The sequence below is a fragment of the Stegostoma tigrinum genome, chromosome 5, assembly GCF_030684315.1.
Source record: "Stegostoma tigrinum isolate sSteTig4 chromosome 5, sSteTig4.hap1, whole genome shotgun sequence".
In the NCBI taxonomy this organism is placed as follows: Eukaryota; Metazoa; Chordata; class Chondrichthyes; order Orectolobiformes; family Stegostomatidae; genus Stegostoma; species Stegostoma tigrinum.
In genome coordinates, this window is record NC_081358.1 from 126,498,220 (window position 1) to 126,520,453 (window position 22,234).

General features: G+C 45.7%; 1 protein-coding gene across 3 annotated transcripts in view; it reads left to right on the forward strand.

Annotated features, from left to right (window-relative positions):
* Positions 1-22,234, forward strand: part of osbpl1a (oxysterol binding protein-like 1A) — a 203,802-nt gene that overhangs the window by 151,330 nt on the left and 30,238 nt on the right. For all 3 annotated transcript variants that reach the window (XM_048529335.2, XM_048529336.2, XM_059646272.1), the window contains 2 exons: positions 14,710-14,785; positions 18,502-18,636. In XM_048529335.2, the coding sequence (XP_048385292.2) occupies positions 14,710-14,785; positions 18,502-18,636 (211 nt within the window). The remainder of the gene's footprint in view (positions 1-14,709; positions 14,786-18,501; positions 18,637-22,234) is intronic.

The window sequence follows — 22,234 nt, forward strand, 5'->3', positions numbered from 1 at the left end:
AGGCAGAGACAGGTTGGACTGGTTTTGGGATGCAGTGGGTGGGGGGGAAGAGCTGGGCTGGTTGTGTGGTGCAGTGGGGGGAGGGGATGAACTGGGCTGGTTTAGGGATGCAGTGGGGGAAGGGGAGATTTTGAAACTGGTGAAGTCCACATTGATACCATATGGCTGCAGGGTTCCCAGGCGGAATATGAGTTGCTGTTCCTGCAACCTTCGGGTGGCATCATTGTGGCAGTGCAGGAGGCCCATGATGGACATGTCATCAAGAGAATGGGAGGGGGAGTGGAAATGGTTTGCGACTGGGAGGTGCAGTTGTTTGTTGCGAACTGAGCGGAGGTGTTCTGCAAAGCGGTCCCCAAGCCTCCGCTTGGTTTCCCCAATGTAGAGGAAGCCGCACCGGGTACAGTGGATGCAGTATACCACATTGGCAGATGTGCAGGTGAACCTCTGCTTAATGTGGAATGTCATCTTGGGGCCTGGGATGGGGGTGAGGGAGGAGGTGTGGGGACAAGTGTAGCATTTCCTGCGGTTGCAGGGGAAGGTGCCGGGTGTGGTGGGGTTGGAGGGCAGTGTGGAGCGAACAAGGGAGTCACGGAGAGAGTGGTCTCTCCGGAAAGCAGACAGGGGTGGGGATGGAAAAATGTCTTGGGTGGTGGGGTCGGATTGTAAATGGCGGAAGTGTCGGAGGATAATGCGTTGTATCCGGAGGTTGGTGGGGTGGTGTGTGAGAACGAGGGGGATCCTCTTGGGGCGGTTGTGGCGGGGGCGGGGTGTGAGGGATGTGTCGCGGGAAATGCGGGAGACGCGGTCAAGGGCGTTCTCAATCACCGTGGGGGGGGAAGTTGCGGTCCTTAAAGAACTTGGACATCTGGGATGTGCGGGAGTGGAATGTCTTATCGTGGGAGCAGATGCGGCGGAGGCGGAGGAATTGGGAATAGGGAATGGAATTTTTGCAGGAGGGTGGGTGGGAGGAGGTGTATTCTAGGTAGCTGTGGGAGTCGGTGGGCTTGAAATGGACATCAGTTACAAGCTGGTTGCCCGAGATGGAGACTGAGAGGTCCAGGAAGGTGAGGGATGTGCTGGAGATGGCCCAGGTGAACTGAAGGTTGGGGTGGAAGGTGTTGGTGAAGTGGATGAACTGTTCGAGCTCCTCTGGCCCCAGAGGAGCTCGAACAGTTCATCCACTTCACCAACACCTTCCACCCCAACCTTCAGTTCACCTGGGCCATCTCCAGCACATCCCTCACCTTCCTGGACCTCTCAGTCTCCATCTCGGGCAACCAGCTTGTAACTGATGTCCATTTCAAGCCCACCGACTCCCACAGCTACCTAGAATACACCTCCTCCCACCCACCCTCCTGCAAAAATTCCATTCCCTATTCCCAATTCCTCCGCCTCCGCCGCATCTGCTCCCACGATAAGACATTCCACTCCCGCACATCCCAGATGTCCAAGTTCTTTAAGGACCGCAACTTCCCCCCCCACGGTGATTGAGAACGCCCTTGACCGCGTCTCCCGCATTTCCCGCGACACATCCCTCACACCCCGCCCCCGCCACAACCGCCCCAAGAGGATCCCCCTCGTTCTCACACACCACCCCACCAACCTCCGGATACAACGCATTATCCTCCGACACTTCCGCCATTTACAATCCGACCCCACCACCCAAGACATTTTTCCATCCCCACCCCTGTCTGCTTTCCGGAGAGACCACTCTCTCCGTGACTCCCTTGTTCGCTCCACACTGCCCTCCAACCCCACCACACCCGGCACCTTCCCCTGCAACCGCAGGAAATGCTACACTTGTCCCCACACCTCCTCCCTCACCCCCATCCCAGGCCCCAAGATGACATTCCACATTAAGCAGAGGTTCACCTGCACATCTGCCAATGTGGTATACTGCATCCACTGTACCCGGTGCGGCTTCCTCTACATTGGGGAAACCAAGCGGAGGCTTGGGGACCGCTTTGCAGAACACCTCCGCTCAGTTCGCAACAAACAACTGCACCTCCCAGTCGCGAACCATTTCCACTCCCCCTCCCATTCTCTTGATGACATGTCCATCATGGGCCTCCTGCACTGCCACAATGATGCCACCCGAAGGTTGCAGGAACAGCAACTCATATTCCGCCTGGGAACCCTGCAGCCATATGGTATCAATGTGGACTTCACCAGTTTCAAAATCTCCCCTTCCCCCACTGCATCCCTAAACCAGCCCAGTTCATCCCCTCCCCCCACTGCACCACACAACCAGCCCAGCTCTTCCCCCCCACCCACTGCATCCCAAAACCAGTCCAACCTGTCTCTGCCTCCCTAACCGGTTCTTCCTCTCACCCATCCCTTCCTCCCACCCCAAGCCGCACCCCCAGCTACCTACCAACCTCATCCCACCTCCTTGACCTGTCCGTCTTCCCTGGACTGACCTATCCCCTCCCTACCTCCCCACCTACACCCTCTCCACCTATCTTCTTTACTCTCCATCTTCGGTCCGCCTCCCCCTCTCTCCCTATTTATTCCAGTTCCCTCCCCCCATCCCCCTCTCTGATGAAGGGTCTAGGCCCGAAACGTCAGCTTTTGTGCTCCTGAGATGCTGCTTGGCCTGCTGTGTTCATCCAGCCTCACATTTTATTATCTTGGAATCTCCAGCATCTGCAGTTCCCATTATCTCATCTCTTCCTCCTATTAGGTTGTAAGAAAACACATTATCTTCGTACAAGAGCTGCAGCTTCCCATTACTGCACTCGGAGTTCCATAGAAATGCATGGATAGGAACAGAAGTAGCCCATTCAGCTATTCAAGTCTGCTGTACATTCAATATGATTGAATGATGATCCTACTCGGTCCTCTGTTCCCACTTTGACACAGAACCTTTGATCCCTGTAAGCCTAAGAACTTCCCTTGAAAGTTTTCAAGAAGGAGTTAATGTTTTGGCCTCAAACACTTTCTGTGGCAGTGCACCACAAGCTCACCACTCTCTGGGTGAAGATATTTCTCCTCATTTTAGTCCTAATACAGCCTTCTCTGTATCCTTGGACTGTGATCCTTGGTTTTGGACTCTCCACTCATTGGAAACATCCTTATTACATTCATCCTATCTAGACCGGAAAGGCTTTTATAGCTTTCTGTGATCCATCCTCATTCTTCTAAGCACCAGCAAATTTGGTCCTGCAGATCTGGCCCTGGAACAGTGCTGAAGACTGGACCTGAAACATTAACTCTGATTTTGCTCCACAGATGCTGCCAAATATGAGATTTTCCAGCAATTTCTGTTCCTGTTTCTTATCAAGCGCCCACAGTTCTTTCGGCTATTTACTCTCTTCATCAGAATTCTTCAGGAATCAGTCTGGTCACTCAGTCCCATTCATATTCCTGCCAAATGAAGTATTGTCAAGAGACAGACCCCAAGTGCTACTTCAGTCTTTCCCTCCCTCCGTCCCTCCTCCGCTAACCCACAAACAAAAGTCACTGTGAAGACCACGAGCAACGAAAAGCAAATGGTAGATAAAAACCAAAAGAACTGCGGACACTGTAAATCAGGAACAAAAACAAAGTTGCTGGAAAAGCTCATCAGGTCTGGCAGCATCTGTGAAGGAAAAAACAGAGTTCATGTTTTGGAGCTGATGACCCTTCCTCAGAACAGGAGGGTCACCAACCCTGAAAAATTAACTCTGTTTTTTCCTTCACAGATGCTGTCAGACCTGCTGAGCTTTTCCAGCAACTTTGTTTGGAAAGTGAATGGTCTTGCCCTGCTGCAGGTGACCACAGGGGAGAAAGCGGATTAGTGGGTAGCAGCTAAGGTAGTCAGTCCTCAACTCCTATCGCTTATAGTACTTCTTTTTAGCTCCTAATCTGTAAGGATAGGATTTGATAGAACCTAATGCACTCTACAAGGTTTAATTTAAAGAGATAACCATGGCAGAAGAGCTCAAAGCCTAGGTTTACTCCTCCTGCTCCATATGACAGGCTCTTGACAGTTCCAGCCCCCTGGGCCAGCATGTGTGCAGGAAGTTTCCCAGCTATAGCTCCAGGAAGCTCGGGTCTCAGAGCAGGAGTGGTGGTTGGGGACACTGGAGCATCTGTGAGGCAGAGAGCGTTGTGGATAGCACGTGTAGAGAGGTGGTCACACTGCAGACTCGGACTCTGCAGGCAGGAAGGGAATGGGTGACCATCAGACAGTACAAGAGAGATACACAGGTACTGCAGCAATCTACTGTGGCCATTCCCCTGTAAAACAGATGTACCGTTTCATATTTTTGAGGGGAATGACTTCTCGCGAAAGCTGCAGCAACCAATGTTGTCGCACCACAGTTGGCTGTGCCGCAGAGGGGTGTGGGGGTGGGGCGTGCATAAAAAGTGCGCCAGGGCAATTGTTACAGGAGACTCAATTGTAAAGTGAATAGACAGGCATTTCTGTGTCTGCAAATGAGACTCCAGGATGGTATGTTGCCTCCCTGGTGCTTGGGTCAAGGATGTCTCAATGTGGGTACAGGACATTCTGGAGTCAGTGGTTCTAAAGGCAGAATGCAGGGAGCAAGGAAGAAGATTAGGAAATCAGACCTCAAAGGAAGTGATCTCAGGATTACCACTGGTGCCACGTGCTAGTCGGAGGAGAAATGACGGGATATATTGAGTGAATACATTGGCTGCAAAGATAATGTTAAGGGGGAGGGTTTAGATTCCTGGGGCATTGGGACCGGTTCTGGGGGAGATGGGAGCAATACAAATTGGGCAGGTTACACCTCAGCAGGACTGGGACTGATGCCCTTGTGCTCGCTGGAGCAGTTGGGGAGGGTTTAAACTAATATGCCGGGGGATGGGCACCTGTGTAAAGAGTCAGAGAAGAAAGCAGCAAAGACAAAAACGAAAGCTAAAATAGGGAATAAGAAAAGTGGTAGGCTGAGAAACCAAAGACAAGATTTAGAGACAATAGGAACTGCAGATGCTAGAGAATCCAAGATAACAAAGTGTGGAGCTGGATGAACACAGCAGGCCAAGCAGCATCTCAGGAGCACAAAAGCTGACGTTTTGGGCCTAGACCCTTCATCAGAGAGTCGCTGATGAAGGGTCTAGGCCTGAAACGTCAGCTTTTGTGCTCCTGAGATGCTGCTTGGCCTGCTGTGCTCATCCAGCTCCACACTTTGTTATCAAAGACAAGATTTAAACAGGGCTGTTGAGGAAAAATAAGGAGGAGAGAAACACTGTTAAGTGGACAAGCATGAAGGTTTTGTACCTTAAAGCGCAGAGCATCTGCAATGAAGTGGATGAATGACTCACGCAGATAGATGTAAATGGGTACAATATAGTTGGGATTACAGAGACTTAGCTGCACAGTGACCGGGGATGGGAACTGAATGTTCCAGGGTATTCAGTATTGGGGAAGGACATTCTGGGATATTCAGTATTTGGGAAGGATGTTCCAGGGTATTCAGTATTGGGGAAGGACCTTCTGGGATATTCAATATTTGGGAAGGATGTTCCAGGGTATTCAGTATTGGGGAAGGACGTTCTGGGATATTCAGTATTTGGGAAGGATGTTCCAGGCTATTCAGTATTGGGGAGGGACAGGCAAAAAGGAAAAGGAGACAGAGCAGCATTGCTGGTTAAAGAGAAAATTAACACAATAGTGAGAAAGGATATTAGCTCTGACAATGTGGAGTCTGTATGGGTAGAGTTGAGAAATACCAAGGAGCAAAAAGCATTAGTACGTGTCATATAGAACCCCCTCCACCTGCCCCCCCCCCCCCCCCCCCCCCACACCAAGCTGCAGTGGTGATGTTGAGAATAGCATTAAACATTATTTAGAGATGCATTTGATAAGGGAATATTGGTGATCCAGGGTTGATTTAGATCTGTGCATATATTTGGCAAATCAAATTAGTCAGAATGCCATAGAGCAGGAATTCCTGGAGTGTATAAGGGATGGTTTTCTTGACCAGTAAGTGGGGGAACCACCAGGAGAGCAGGCCATCTTAGACTGGGTACTACGTAATGAGATGGGAATCATTGCCAGTCTAGCTGTGTGAGACTCCTTGGGGGAAGTGCGACCGTAACACGATAGAATTTTTTTTTTATCAAGACGGAGAGTAAAGTTGAGATTCGGAGACTAGGGTGTTGAACCTTAATAAAGGAAATTGAGTATTTATGAGTTGGCCTTGATAGATTGGGGAGAGAAAACGTTCAAGGAACGCATGGGGAAACAGCAACAATTGTTTATTCCTGCCAGTTTCAAAAGCAACATGGGTAAGAGGGCCAGTCCATGGCTTACAAAGGAAATAAGAGAAAGTATCTGATCCAAGGAAGAAGCATGTAGATTGGCCAAGAAAAATACTAACTCTGAGGACTGGGAGCAGTTTAGAATTCAGCAAAGAAGGACCAAGGGATTGATTAAGAAAGGGAAAATAGAGTCCAAAAGTAAGCTTACAGGGAACATAAGAATTGACGCTAAGAGTTTCTATAGGTGCATGAAGAGAAAGAGATTGGTGAAGCCAAATATAGGCCCCTACAGACAGAAATGGGGGAATGTATAACGGGGGACAAGAAAATAGCTGTGCAACTGGATATATACTTCGGTTCTGTCTTCACAAAAGAGGACATAAATGAGATGCCGGAATTGTTGGACAGTGCAATATTTGGCGGAAGGAAAGAGCTGAGAGAGATCAAAATTAATAGTGAAGTGGTGTTGGGAAAACTGTTGGGATTGCTGATAAATCCCCAGGCCCTGATACCCTGCATCCCATAGTACTTAAGGAAGTAGCTCTCAAAATAGTGGATGCATTGGTGGTCATCTCCAAGGATTCTGTAGACTCTAGAACAGTCCCTGCAAATTGGAGGGTGGCTAATGTCATTCCAATTTTCAAAAAGGAAGGTAGAGAGAAAACAGAATTAAAGACCATGAGGCTAACATTGGTAGTAGGAAAGTTCTTGAATCCATTGTCAAGGATTTAATAGCAGAGTATTTAGAAAGCAGTGGCAGGGTCAAGCAGAGTCAGCATGGATTTATGAAGGGTAAATTATTCTTGACAAATCTGTTGGAATTCTATGAAGATGCAATGAGTAGATTTGACAAGGGGGAGCCAGTCGATATAGTCTCTTTGGATTTTCAGAAAGTGTTTGACAGTGTCCCACATAAAAGATTAATGTGCAAGATTAAAGTGCGTGGGATTGGGGGAAGTGTTTTGAGATGGATGGGAAACTGGTTGGCAGAGAGGAAACAAAGGGTAGGAACTAATGAGTCCTTTGTAAATTAGTAGGCAGTAACAGGTGGGGTGCCACAGGGATCAGTGCTGGGACCCCAGCAATTCACAATATGTATTAATGATTTAGATGAGGGAACAAAGTGTAACAACTGCAAGTTCGCAGATGATACCAAGTTGGGTGAGAGGATGAAATGTGACGAGGATGTAGAGATCCTTCAGCACTATCTCGACAGGCAAATTGATGGCAAATGCAGTATAATTCGGATAAATGTGAGGTTATTCACTTTGAAAGCAAAAACAAGAAGGCAGTTTACTACCTGAACGGGTGTAAATTGGGAGAGGGGAGTGTGCAGTGGGACCTGGGCATCCTTGTGCACCAGTTGCTGGAGGTAAGCATACAGGTGCAGCAGGTGGTAAAAAAGGCAAATGGTATGTTGGCCTTTATTGGGAGAGGTTTCTAGTACAGGGCAGGGACCGTATTTTTGCAGTTGTACAGGGCCTTGGTGAGGCCACACCTGGAATATTGTGTACAGTTTTGGTCTCCTTTCTGAGGAAGGATGCTCTTGCCCTCGAGAAAATGCAGCAAAGTTTACCAGGCTGATTCCAGGGGTGGCAGGTCAGACATATGAGGAGAGATTGACTAGTTGGGATTGTTTTCACTGGAGTTCAGATGAATGAGAGAGGATCTCATAGAGACTTATAAAATTCTAACAGGACTGGACAGGATAGATGCAGGAAGGATGTTCCTGATGGGAATGTGTCCAGAACAAGGGCTCACAGTATGAGCATTCAGGGTAAACAATTTACAGTGGAGATGAGGAGACATTTCTGCACCCAAAGAGTGGTGAGCCTGTGGCATTCATTACCACAGGAAGTAGTTGATGCTAAACTTTGAATGTATTTAAGTGGTGTTTGGATATTGAACTTGGGGCAAATGGGATCAAAGGTTATGGAGAGAAAGCAGGATTAGGTTATTGAGTTGGACAGTCAGCCATGATCATGAAGAATGGCAGAGCAGCTTTGAAGAGCCGATTGCCCTTCTCCTGCTCCTATCTCCTGTGTTTCTATTAGCTCTGTTAAATGGAATCTTATTGTGAGGAAGGATGTGGATGTATTGGAGAAAGTGCGGAAGGGATTACGTTTGCAGAGGTAAGCGGAGTTGGACCTCTGGGAAAGCAGGCTCTTGAGGGCTTGGCTGAACTTGAAAAAAGGCTGGGTAACATCTCAGGAAAGTCATTGGTTCTTAAGCATCTGTTGTTGGAGACTTCAATAGGGCAATAGCAAAGCTAGGCAGGATAGACGAAAGGTTGATGGGAGAAACAGTAGCTGAACAATGGATTACTGTTGAAGAAGAGATGGTTTGAGCATGGTCAAGGTGCATCCTCTCAAAATGGAAAAGCGAGACATGCAAGTTCAGAGCTTGCTGGGTCGTAAAGGAGATTATGGCAGGGCGCTTGTGACACGTCAAGTAGAAAATACTGTTGAGAGCCAAGTTTAGAAAGGGAAGTGAAAAAGCAAATAAAAGAAGCAAAGAGGGATTATGCAAAAGAAGTCTGACAGCTAGCGTAAAGGGAATCTCAAAATCTTCCCAGCACACCAATAGTAACAGTGGCAAAAGGAGGAGCAGGACTGATTAGGGATTCAGGATGATTACACATAGGGTCATGAGGCATGGCTGGCATGTCAATTGAATGCAAAATCAAGTTATTGGAAAAACTCAGTAGGTCTGGCAGCACCTGTGGAGCGAAAGCAGAGCTCATGTTTTCGTTCCAGTGACCCTCCTCCAGAGTATGTTCATTGAACACTTTACATCTGAAGTAGATGCTGGCCAGGCTGTTAGTGACAGAAGGAAACTTAGTCACTTGAAAGATTTAAAATTGATAAGGTGGAGGTATTAGAAAAGCGATTGGAACTTAAGTTGATAAGGTCCTGGGACCAGATGAAGATGCAAGCAAGGAAATTGAAGGAAGTAAGAGTGGGTGTTGCAGAGTCACTGGGAATATTTCCATCTTCCTGGATATGGGGATGTTGCAGAAAAATTGGAGATGTGCAAGCATTACTCCCTGTAAAGAGAGAATATTCTGTTACCAACCAGTTTTACTTTGTTTTGCAAAGTTTCCCACCAATTATTCACAATGCAATCAAAAATCATCTGGAAAAATGGAGTTTATTTTGAGGGGTCAAAGTGGATTTGTTGAGGGGAAAATCATGTAAATATCTTCCCTAGATTTGGAATCAATGACAGGAGTGATTGATTGGACAGAATATAAGGAACAGCAAACAATGGCTAAAGGAAGTAAAAATTATGGAATGAGAGAAGACAGACTGGAAGTATAAAAAATGATTGGTAAAAGTTTCTATAGATATTTAGAAGTGTTAAGAGTTAACATTGTTCCTATAGAAAGTTTGTCTAGAGAATTAATGATGGAAAATGAAGAAACTGCAGACAAATTAAATAGGCATTCTACATTGATCTTCACTGTAGTGGACACAGATCTCATTCTAGAAGTGGCTGTAAATCAGGGAATGGAAAGGAATCAGTCATCAGGAAAATGGTACTGAGCAACTCATGGGAGCTGCATGCTGACGTCACATCCCTGGGTCCTGAAAAACTTCATCCTGGGGCCTTAACAGAATTGGCAAATTAGGTAGTTGAAACATTGAATTAAGTTTTCCAAAATTCCCTTGATTCAAGAAAGGTTCCATGACATTGGAAGATAGCAAATGTAACTCCTTCATTTAGAAAATAAGGGAGATGGAAAGCAGGAAACTGAAGCCCAGTTAGCTTAACACTGTCTTTGGAAATGTGTTAGAAGGTATTAAAGATTTAATGTGGTTTCAAGAAAGGGAAATGTGTTGGAATTATTTGAAGTAGTAGCAGCTCCCTTGCTGAAAGAGAGCTGGTAGCTGCTGGATATTTCAGAGTTCCAGAAGGCATTTGATAAGGTGCCATATGAAACATTATTGCTGAAAATAAGGCTGATGGTGTAGGGAATAAGATGTTGGTACAGATAGAAGTTTGGCTGGCGAAGAGACAGGAGAGAGTTGACATATATGGTTCTTTTTCAGGGTAGCAAGATATCATGTTTGGGAAAATCTAGAATGAAGGATCACTGTTTTAAAAATAAGGGGATCCTGTTTAAGAATGAGACTAGGAGAAAATTTGTCTCTGAGTCTTTGAAAATCTCTTCTTCAGTATTGAATGTTGAATATTTTAATATTTTCATTGAATATTTTAAAGTCAGGGATGGATAGATACTTGGTAATCTTAGGAGTGAAAATTTATCTAAGGCAAGTGGGAGTATAATCATATCAGCTGTGATCATGAATTGTGGAGCAGACATATGGCCTATTCCCACCTCTAATTTATATCTGTTCATGTAGAAATTATGGTAAATAACAAAAAGTATGCCTATGAGAAATATTAAGTTAAGAACCAGGCTGAGTATTGAAGGTTTGGAGGAATGTTCAAAAAGCAAATGGGAAGTCAAGAATCTGGCAACTAATATAAAGGGGTACCCCAAAGATGTGCAGGTTTGTAAATAATAAAACAGTGGTAAAATAAGAGGTGCGACCAATTAGGAGCCAAAAGGGGTATTTACGCACGGAGGTGGAGGACATGGCTGTACTATTAAAGTATTAAATTAATACTTTGCATCTGTCTTTACCCAGGCTGAAAATGCTACCCAATTTTGGTGAGACTGGAGCATGTTATGTTGTTTAAAATTGACGTGGTGTTATTAGATTGGCTGTGTACTTAAAAGTTGACGAGACATCAGGACCAGATAAGATCAATTCAAGGATACTGGGGGAAGCGAGAGTAGAAATTGTAGGGCATGTGTCGTTGTCTTTAAGTTGTCCTTAGACTGCAAGGTGGTATTGGAGGGCTGGTGAATTGCAAATGTTAGGCACATGTTTGGCTATTTTGGCACCTTTTTTTTGAACAACTATAGACTGGCCAGTTCAACCTCAGTGGTTGAAAATCTTCCTGAAGTAATAATTCAGGACAAAATTCAAAGACGAGGACAAGTGCCGGTTAATTAAGGAAAGCCAGCATGACTTAATTCATGGTAAAGCTTAAGTTTATTTGCAGATTCCTATCCGTCTTGGATGGACGTGTGGGTATTGCTGGGTAAACTGTCCCCAATGCACTTGAGAAGATGCTAGTAAGTCACCACTTGAACTACTGCAGTCACGTGGCATGTGTGAACCTACATTGAACAAAAGAACAAAGAAACCTACAGCACAGGAACAGGCCCTTCGGCCCTCCAAGCCTGCGCTGATCAAGATCCTCTGTCTAACCTGTCATCTACTTTCTAACGGTCTGTGTCCATCGGCTCCCTGCCCATCCATGCACCTGTCCAAATATATCTTAAAAGACACTAACGTGTCTGCCTCTACCACCTCCACTGGCAACGCGTTCCAGGCACCCACCACCCTCTGTGTAAAGAACTTTCCACGCCTATCTCCCTTAAACTTTCCTCCTCTCACTTTGAACTCATGGCCCCTAGTAATTGAGTCCCCCGCTCTGGGGGAGAAAGCTTTTTGCTATCCACCCTGTCTATACCCCTCATGATTTTGTAGACCTCAATCAGGTCACCCTCAATCTCCGTCTTTATAATGAAAATAATCCTAATCTATTCAACCTCTCTTCATAGCTAGCACCCTCCATACCAGGCAGCATCCTGGTGAACCTCCTCTGCACCCTCTCCAAAGCATCCACATCCTTTTGGTAATGTGGTGACCAGAACTGTACACAGTACTCTAAATGTGGCCGAACCAAAGTCCTATACAACTGCAACATGACCTGCCAACTCTTGTACTCAATACCCCGCCCAATGAAGGAAAGCATGTCATATGCCTTCTTGACCACCCTATTGACCTGCGTTGTCACCTTCAGGAAACAGTGGACCTGAACACCCAGATCTCTCTGTTCATCAATTTTCCCTAGGACTTTTCCATTTACTGTATAGTTCGCCCTTGAATTTGATCTTCCAAAATGCATCACCTCGCATTTGCCCGGATTGAACTCCATCTGCCATTTATCTGCCCAACTCTCCAGTCTATGTGTATTCTGCTGTAATCTCTGACAGTCCCCTTCACAATCAGCTACTCCACCAATCTTAGTGTCATCAGCAAACCTGCTGATCAGACCACCTACACCTTCCTCCAGATCATTTACATATATCACAAACAACAGTGGCCCCAGCACAGATCCCTGTGGAACACCACTGGTCACAGGTTTCCAATTTGAGAAGCTCCCTTCTACTTGTGATTAGGAAGAGAGATTTAGGATTTTGACTGGTGATATATTTCCAAGTGGAGATAGTGAGTGGCTTGGAGGGTAACTTGCAGGTGGTGGTGAGGAGTATTGAATTACCCATAATCCTACTGAATGACAAAGCAGGCATGACAGGCTAAATGGCCTCTTCCTGTTCCTGTGTCTTTTGGACTTACGGTCTTATGGCTGTTCTTAACCTTCAAAGGTGCTGTGGGGGAGGACATGGTGAGCTGCTGCAGTGGATCCTGTAGATAGTACACGTCTCTGAATCCCCTTGGCACCAAAGTTCGAGGTGGTGGATTGGACTCATTGAGTGGCTGCTTTGTCCTTGATGGTGTTGAGCTGCAGCCAGTGGAAGTTGGTGGATGTGAACAAAATGCTGAGAATCTGAAAACCTGATGGTATCTGGCACCAGCTGAGGAAGAAAAAAAACTGAGTCAACGCTCAAGTCCACTATGACTCTTCAGAGGGGGATGGTTTAGGATGGTGAATAAAACACCAATCAAATTAATTGTTTTGTCCTTCATGGTGTTAAGGTTCTTGCTTTATTCTACATTTGCATGACGGTTTTGTGGGGGGGGGTGCAGAGTGGTAGCGGTTGTGGTGGTAGGAGAAGAGAGTATGTGGGCCAGAAGATCTGGAGGGAGGGAAGTGCAGAGGCAGTGGGAGAGAGAGGTAGAGAGAAATATTTGGATCCAAGTCTGGTCTGGCAGGGAATCTTGGGTACAGAGCAGGAGATGGATGTGTTGGGAGGTGGAGGTGTGAGAGGCACATGTGGAGGTGTGAGAGGCACATGTGGGGTCTTTAGCTACTTATTCAGGAGTTGGACAACATATTTAATTGTCTAAAGTTTCCTGTGTACTAATTTACTTAATTTCATTGGAGCCTCCAAATACTCCAGTTTAAACTGAGCTTTTCAGTGGGTTTTAAGTATGGAGGAATTGCCTAGCAGGGTCTCCATGTGCAACTCTCAACCATGCTGGTCACCTTGCCACTGGAAAATGCACCCTGTCTGTATATAGGCCTGTTACACAAGTATGTTGCAAAGCAAAACTTCACATGACTAATAATTAATTGAAAGACAAATTAGATTTTCAGAAAATAAACCTGTGGGTTACGATAAGCATAATTTAAGACACCATGTTCTAAGTGCTGTAAGAATAACATTGGGCAAATTCACGATCTCTAACCCTGTTTTCCCAGTTAAATTTTGAGTTTTTTGTCAACTTATGATGAAAACCTTGTATTTATCTCTGTCATATCTTTTCTAACTGCTTTGTAAAGTGCTTTGCAGCCAGACAGGACAGTCATTGTATTTCAGAAGCAGTAATGAAATGCAGCAGCAATTTTGTGCACAGCTAGCTCCCACACATACCAAGATAATAATAGAGATAAACTCTAGCCAGAATACTGGAGATAAACTTCCCAACTGTTCCCTGAATAGTGCAGTGGGCTCTTTTTGCTTTCAGCTGAGATTGGTTTTCAAGGAGCTCATTTAGCATGCAGTCCCTAACTTGAACTGTAAACTCTGGATTGGAGTCCCACTTCAGGACTTGATGGCTAAGGTGGGTATGTTCATAAAATGGGCAAATAGGTTGAACGTCAGCCTATTAGTTCTTTTATGTTATGCCTATGGCAGACATAAAAAGAGGAGGAACTTGTGGTCAACTGTTCTTGATATCGAATAGTGCACCTCAAGGTAGACACCCTTGTTACAGGCTTGACACCTGATCCAGGAAAATGCATTTGTTTTGCAACTTGCACTACCGGGTGTAAAAGGAGGAAACAACTTGATTATGGTCATGTGACTTTTAGAATGGCTAATGGTCAGTGCAGGGGTCTGTGACGTTTCAATGTTATCATTTCTATGTTTTGAACAAATGTTGTTGTGGCACTCCATTTCCACTCCTCCCTGGACTCGTCGTTCCATCCTGTTATGTTCACTAGGATTCTAGTACAGAAGTAATGTATTGCAGCAATGGTCCAGCATATCGGAGAAACTTGCCACAAGTAGATAACCAAATAATGCTCTTGATCAATTTATGTCAAAGTATGTTCTGTACAAACAACAAATTACAATTTATAAATAAATTTCAGGAAACCATTATTGAAGTTTTGACAAATGCAGCCTGGTCTTCTGTACATTAACCAGAGTGGCTGACAGGTTCTGAGAGCAGAACATTGATTATTGATCAAAGATCAGATTTAAAAGACATTTTTTTTCTCTCACTTTAGAACAAGCTTGCCAGCTCCAATGTTTTCCAGAAATGATTTTAGCATTTGGAGTATATTACGTAAATGCATTGGAATGGTGAGTAAATTTGGTGCTCTATGCTTATTGAGTTTTTTTGATGTGTGGAACTAAATTCCATTACCAGATAGGGAGAAAAGCGTTCTCGCTTTAATAACTGATATTCACTGTTGTATTGTCGTCTTGGCAGTAAAATTGTCTCCATTCTGGAGTGTGCAAATTAATTATAAAATAGGAGCAAGAGAAGGCCACTCAGAGCCTTGAGCCTGCTCCACTACTAGTTAACATCATGGTGAATGAATGACTCCAAATTCTGCCCACCTTGGTAATGTTTCAGCACTGCTAACTGAGAATCTGTCTACCTCAGCCTTAAAAATATTCAAACACCAACTTTTGAGGAGCAGTGTTCCAAAGAGTCGTGGATTTGTGTGTTATGAAATTTTGTTTCTTCATTCCTCATTCTTTCATTCTCATCACTGGCAAGGCTGAAAGGTAGGGTATTAGTGAATTAGATGGGTTTTAAAGTCAATGGAGGATGATCTCGGTAAAAAGGACCACGAGACAAAATTTATTTTCCAGACGAACATTGAACTGAGCTTCTGGATTAATTATCCACTTATTACTGTCACATTTTCACACTTTTTTTCATTTTAACTATTACTAGAATGTATTAAAAATTGCTATTTTTAAGTTCTTCTCAATATAATCTTATTTGGTCGAGCAGGTAGATGTGAGATGTTTCTGTAGTTATCAGTGTGAAAACATACTAGTGTAAACAAAATGCAGTTTAGACCAATCCCTGACTAACACCCCCCGCACAGCCAAAGACCACTACAGTTGTTGATATTTTTGTCAGGCTGATTTGCTCATTGCAATTTTTTAAAAATTCATTTGGGGAGGTGAGTAGCACTGGCTGACCAATATTTATTGCCAGTCCCTAGTTGCCATTGAGAACGTGGTTGTGAGCTGCCTTCTTAAACTGCTGCAATGCACGTCTTGTGGACCCCACAATGCTGTCAGGGAAGGAATTCCAGGATGTTGACCCAGCATTACTGAAGGAATGGCGATATAGTTCCAAGTCATGGGGGAGGCAATGGTCCAGTGGTATTATCACTGGACTGTTAGTCCAGAGACTCAGAAAATGTTTTCTGGCTTGGGTTTGAATCCCGCCATGACAGATGATGCAATTTGAATTCAATAAATATCTGGAATTTAGAACCTAGTGATGACTGAGAATCCATTGTCGATTGTCAGGAAAATCCATCTGGTTCACTAATGTCCTTTAAGGAAGTAAACTTCCATCCTTACCTGAGACAACAAGGTGTAGAGCTGGATGAACACAACAGGCCAAGTAGCATCAGAGGAGCAGGAAAGCTGACGTTTTGGGTCGAGACCCTCCTTCAGAAATGGGGAAGGGGAAGGGGGTTCTGAAAGAAATAGGGAGAGAGGGGAAGGCGGATCAAAGATGGATAGAGGAGACGATAGGTGGGGAGGAGACAGACAGGTCAAAGAGGCAGGGATGGAGCCAGTAAAGGTGAATGTAGGTGGGAGTTAGCGAGGGGATAGAGGGAGGACAGACAGATCAAGGAGGCGGGATGAGGTTAGTGGGTAGGAGATGGGGGTGGGGCTTGAAGTGGGAGGAATGGTTACGGAGGCAGGGACAAGCTGGGCTGGTTTTGGGATGTGTTTAGGAGAGGGGGAGATTTTGACGCTTGTGAAGTCTGCATTGATGCCATTGAGCTGCAGGGTTCCCAAGCAGAATATGAGTTGCTGTTCCTGCAACCTTCGGATGGCATCGTTGTGACACGGCAGGAGGCCCAGGATGGACATGTCATCTAAGGAATGGGAGGGGGAGTTGAAATGGTTCGCAACTGGGAGGTGCAGTTGTTTGTTGCGAACTGAGCGGAGGTGTTCTGCAAAGCGGTCCCCAAGCCTCCGCTTGGCTTCCCCGATGTAGAGGAGGCCACAACAGGAACAGTGAATACAGTATACTACATTAGTAGATGTGCAGGTGAACATCTGTTTGATGTAGAAGGCCATCTTAGGGCCTGGGATGGGAGTGAGTGAGGAGGTGTGGGGGCATGTGTAGCACTTCCTGCGGTTGCAGGGGAAGGTGCCGGGTGTGGTGGGTTTGGAGGGGACTGTGGAGCAGACAAGGGAGTCACGGAGACACTGATCCCTATGGAAAGCAGATAAGGGTGGGGAGGAAAAAATGTCTTGGTAGGGTCGGATTGCAGATGGCGGAAGTGTCGGAGGGTGATGCATTGGATCCGGAGGTTGGTGGGGTGGTATGTGAGGATGAGGGGGATTCTATTTTGGTTGTTATTGTGGGGAGGGGGTGTGAGGGATGAGTTGCGGGAGACACGGTCGAGGGCATTTTCAACCACTGTGGAGGGAAGTTGTGGTCCTTGGAAAAACGAGGTCCGGGAGTGGAATGCGTCATCTCGGGAGCGGATGCAGCGGAGGCGAAGGAATTGGGAATAGGGGATGGCCTTTTGCAGGAAGATGTGTGGGAGGAGGTGTATTCTAGGTAGCTGTGGGAGTCGGTAGGTTTGAAATGGATATTGGTTTCCAGGTGGATGCCAGAGATGGAGACAGAGGGGTCCATGAAGGAGAGAAAGGTATTAGAGATGGCCCAGGTGAACTTGAGGTTGGGGTGGAAGTTGTTCGTGAAGTGGGTGAACTGTTCAAGCTCCTCGTGGGAGCTCAAGGCAGCGCCGATACAGTCATCGATGTAACGGAGGAAGAGGTGGGGGATAGGGCCAGTGTAAGAATGGAAGAGGGATTGTTCCACATGTCCTACAAAGAGGCAGGAATAGCTTGGACCCAGGTGGGTACCCATGGCCACCCCCTTTGTCTGTAGGAAGTGGGAGGAATTGAAAGGGAAATTGTTGAGGGTGAGGACGAATTCGGATAAGCGGATGAGGGTGTCAGTGGAGGGGGACTGGTCGGGCCTGCGGGAATATCCTGGTGCTGAGAAGACAACTGATCTCTAACAACCACAGCCATCTTCCTGTGTGCCAGGCATACTCCCACCAGCGGAGAGTTTGCTCCCTGACACCCACTGATTCCAGTTGTGCTGGGGTTCCTTGAGCCGCTCGGTTGAATACAGCCTTGATATCAAGGGCTGTCTCTCACTTCACTTGATGACTGAAGATGTCCTGCTCACTTTGACTTCTCACCTTGAACAAGTAAATGCAAGCTTAGCGAATGGGATCAATTAACCAAAGCAGCTTGTTATCTATAGGGATGTACAATAATCAAAAGATTCAGGTATTTAACCTTTAACTCCTCATAAACCTAACAACATAATTATCACCACAAATCCAATGACATCCCTGAGGTATATTCCAAGTACTGGCTGAGAGGAATTCTCACCAACCTGTGCAGATCTTTAGCAGTGAGGTCTTTTAGAACTTGTGCCACCTTTCCCAACAGGAGTCATGAGGCTGGATGTCATTTTCAATCTCAGTTGCAAGCATCTGGAAGCTTGCTCTCCAACAACTTATCATTTCACTCCTCATCCCCCAACCCCAAACATGAATGCTGTGTGTCCATTTGCCAATGTGGGGATGTGTCCCACCCTCAAAGCTCCTGTGGTTGTTAAGATTTAATACTGTGTATAACATCTTTGAGCATTTTATCAATACTGTTGCAGAAAATTGAAACACGTGGATGAATTGATTGCACTTTTTGACTTATTAAAATGTTCATAACAGTGCTATTCTAAAAGTACTATGTAAAGTCACTACATTGACATCTGTTCTTTGTTCCAGGAGCTGTCTAAGATTGCTATGCCTGTTATTTTTAATGAGCCACTTAGCTTTCTGCAGAGACTTACAGAATACATGGAACACACATACCTTGTTCATGAAGCTATTGGCTCCCGTAATTCATTGGAGCGAATGCAGGTACAGTATAATCATTGCTTTCTGATCTTGAGCTGTTACCGATTTGAATCTGGATTGTGTTTCAGTTAGAACTGACTAATTAAGAATGCAGTGTAAGGAGAAGCTTTTCTTTTGGGAAAAATTAGAATATTGCATAGTTTCTAAACACTGGAATTATTTGCCGAAACGCGCACTCTATTTCTCTCCTCCTTTCTTTAAACCCTCTCCACCTGCCCCGATATCCCATTATTTGGCTTGGTGTCATATTTTGTTTGACAGCTTCACCTGTTATGCAACATTAAAGGCAGTATATCGATGTGAGATATTGTGATGAACCACGTAGCTATCTCCCAATATGTGCACATACATGATGGTAACAGTAACTAATGGCACCTTGAACCTGTCGTATCATTTGACAAGACCTGATCATCATATGGCCTGAATATCATCTCCACTAACCCCAATACACATTGAATCCCTATGTTTGCCTTAAAAGTATCCTTTGATTCTGATTCCACACATCCCTGGAGAAGGGAAGCCCACACTTTTCCAGAGTTAGTTAGAACTGCATATGCTGGAGTCAGAGATAACGCAGTGTAGAACTGGAGGAACACAGGCCAGGCAGCATCAGAGAAGCAGGAAAGTTGACATTTCGGGTCAGGACCCTTTTTCAAAAATGGGGAGGGGGAATGGAGCTCAGAAATAAAGAGAGAGAGATGGGGTGGGGCTGGACATGGTCGGTGGGATGGTGATAGGTGAGCGCAGTCAAGAAGTGGAGCAGATTGATTAGTGAGGTAGGAGAAGCAGATAGGTGGGAGAGATGATGGACAGGTCGTGTAAGGTCAAGGATAAGAGGTTGGGTTGGTCATGGAATGAGGATAGGGGTGGGGAGATCTTGAACTGGTAAAATCGACATTTAGGCCATTGGACTGTAGGCTCCCGAGACGGAATATGAGGTGCTGCTCTTCCAGTTTCCGGGTGACATTGGAGGAGGCCCAGGATGGACGTGTTGCACAGGGAGTGGGAGCGGGAGGGGGAATTGAAATAGTTTGTGATCGGAAGGTGTTGTAGTTTTTCGTGAACAGAGCGCAGGTGCTGTACAAAGCGGTCTGCTTGGTCTCACTAATGTAGAGGAGGCCACTTCAGGAACAGCGGATGCAATAGACCACGTTGACAGATGTGCAGGTGAACCTCTGTCTAATTTGTTTGGTGCTTTAAATGGAGGTGAGGGGGAGATGTAGGAGAAGGTGTAGCACTTCTTATGGTTGCAGGGAAAGGTACCAGGGTGGTGGGGAGTATGGAGCAGAGGAAGGAGCTGCGGAGAGAGCGTTCCTTACAAAAGGGGTGGAGATGAAAATACATCTTTGTGTGGTGGAGAATGGTGCGTTGGATACAGAGTTTAGTGGGGTGATATGTGAGGGGAGGTGGGATTCTAACTTTGTTTTTGCTGGGGGGAGGAGACGTGAGGTCAGAGGTGTGGTTGAGAAGCATTTTTGGCCACCGAAGGGAGGATGTTGTGGTCCTTGAAATAAGAGAATATCTGGGATGTTCAGGAGTGGAACGCCCCACCTTGGGAGCAGATGTGGTGGAGACAGTGGAATTGGAAGTAGGTGATCGCATTCTTGCAGGAAGTTGAGTGAGAGGATGTGCAGTCTAGGTTGCTGTGAGAGTCAGTGGGCCTGAAATAGATGTCAGTTTCGAGGCAGTCATCGGAGTTGGAGGCAGAGAGATCTAGGAAGGAGCTGGAGGTATCAGAGATGATCCAGGTGAAACCCACTCTTTGAGAGAAATGATTTCTCCATGTCTCTATCTTGAATGGGAGACCCTTTATTTTTAAACCGCCCCTAGCCTTGTACCGCAAGGTAAGCATTGTTGACAAAAATGGAAATTGCTGGAAAAGCTCAGCAGGTCTGGCAGCATCTGTGGATAGAAATCGGAGTTAGTGTCCAGTGACCCTCGCTTCAAACTCAGTCAGTCGGCCTGAAACATTAACTCTGATTTCCCTTCACAGATGCTGCTAGACCTGCTGAGCTTTTTCCAGCAATTTCTGTTTTAGTTTGATTCACAGCATCCCAATTCTCTCGGTTTATAATTGTCCTTGATATTGTTGCAGCTTCCCCCTGTCAAGTGCTCCCAGAATGTTGTATGTTAGATTGACCCTCCTCCTCCTAAATTCCAAAAAAGGCCGAACATTTTAAGCTTTCTTCATTAGCACAGAAGACAAAGCCACCTCTGAACTGCTTCTAACGTGGCCATGTCCTTTTCCAGACAAGGAAACTAAAATCTGTTCACAGTACTTTTGTCCAATGCACTGTGCTACTGCAACAGATCTTCTCTACTTTTTATTAGATTCCCTACAGTGTGGGAACAGGTCCTTCGGCCCAACAAATCCACACTGTCCCTTGAAGCATCCCACCCAGACCCATCCCCCCCCATAACCCACACACCCCTGAACACTACGGGCAATTTAGCACGGCCGATCCACCTAGCCTGCACATCTTTGGACTGTGGGAGGAAACCAGAGCACCCAGAGGAAACCCACACAGACACGGGGAGAATTTGCAAACCCCACACAGACAGTTACCTGAGGCTGGAATCGAACCCGGGTTCCTGGTGCTATGAGGCTGCAGTGCTAACCACTGAGCCACCGTGCTGCCCCAAATTTTATGTTGCATTCCCTTTGCAGTCAGTGGCGACATTCTATTTTCCTAGCCACTCTATATACCAGCAGTACTATCATTTTGTGATTTCTGAACCAGGGCACCCAAATCCCTTTAAGCTAGATTCCACAATTTCTCATTACATTCTTTCAATGATGCCTAGTGGTTAGGATTCGGCGCTTTCATTGCTGTGACCCGGGTTTGATTCCTGGTCAGGCAATGAATGTTATGTATTCTGCTAATTTATCACGATGGCAGCATTTCTGTGGGCCCTCTTGTGATGCAGTGGTAGTGTCCCTGCTCCTGGATCAGAACCAGAGAGGCCTAGGCTCAAGTCCCACTTTCTCCAGAAGGCAGTAATAGTATCTCAGAGCAGGTCGAGTAGAAAATCAGGTTAACATTAAAAAAGAAATTAAAAATCTAGTTGCAGTATGCTAGGCTGCTTCCCCCGCATTCTATTCATTTGGTCATACAATACAGTTCCTTTTAAAAGTATATGATTAGGGTAAGTTTGGTGGGAAGTTTTTGATTGTATTATCTGATCTGGATTGATCTGACCCTTGGAAGCCACAATTTTGACTTGGGATGCCTTCCTCCCTGTGGGTACAGTGATTCCATGGGTTTAGACAGCTGGAGGACAACAATTGTGTTGGCCCTTAATTCCTCATTTCCAATTATCCCCAGTGAAAATGCTGGATGAGGCCACTTTCCAATGACAATGCAATGGGGGCCACAACATGATGGAAATCCAACTCGAGTGTTTGTGCTCCAAGGAAAATTGACATTCTATCCTTTTTTTTAGAAAGAAAACTAAGTTCAATTCTTGATATATTTGTAATAATTGCATAATGAGTGGCGAGGAAGCACATTGGATGAAATATCATCTCCCCTCTTAAACTTTCCTTCTTTTTAGCATCGTGCTCTATTGGTTCATTTAGACTGTTACTGATAGAGCTTTA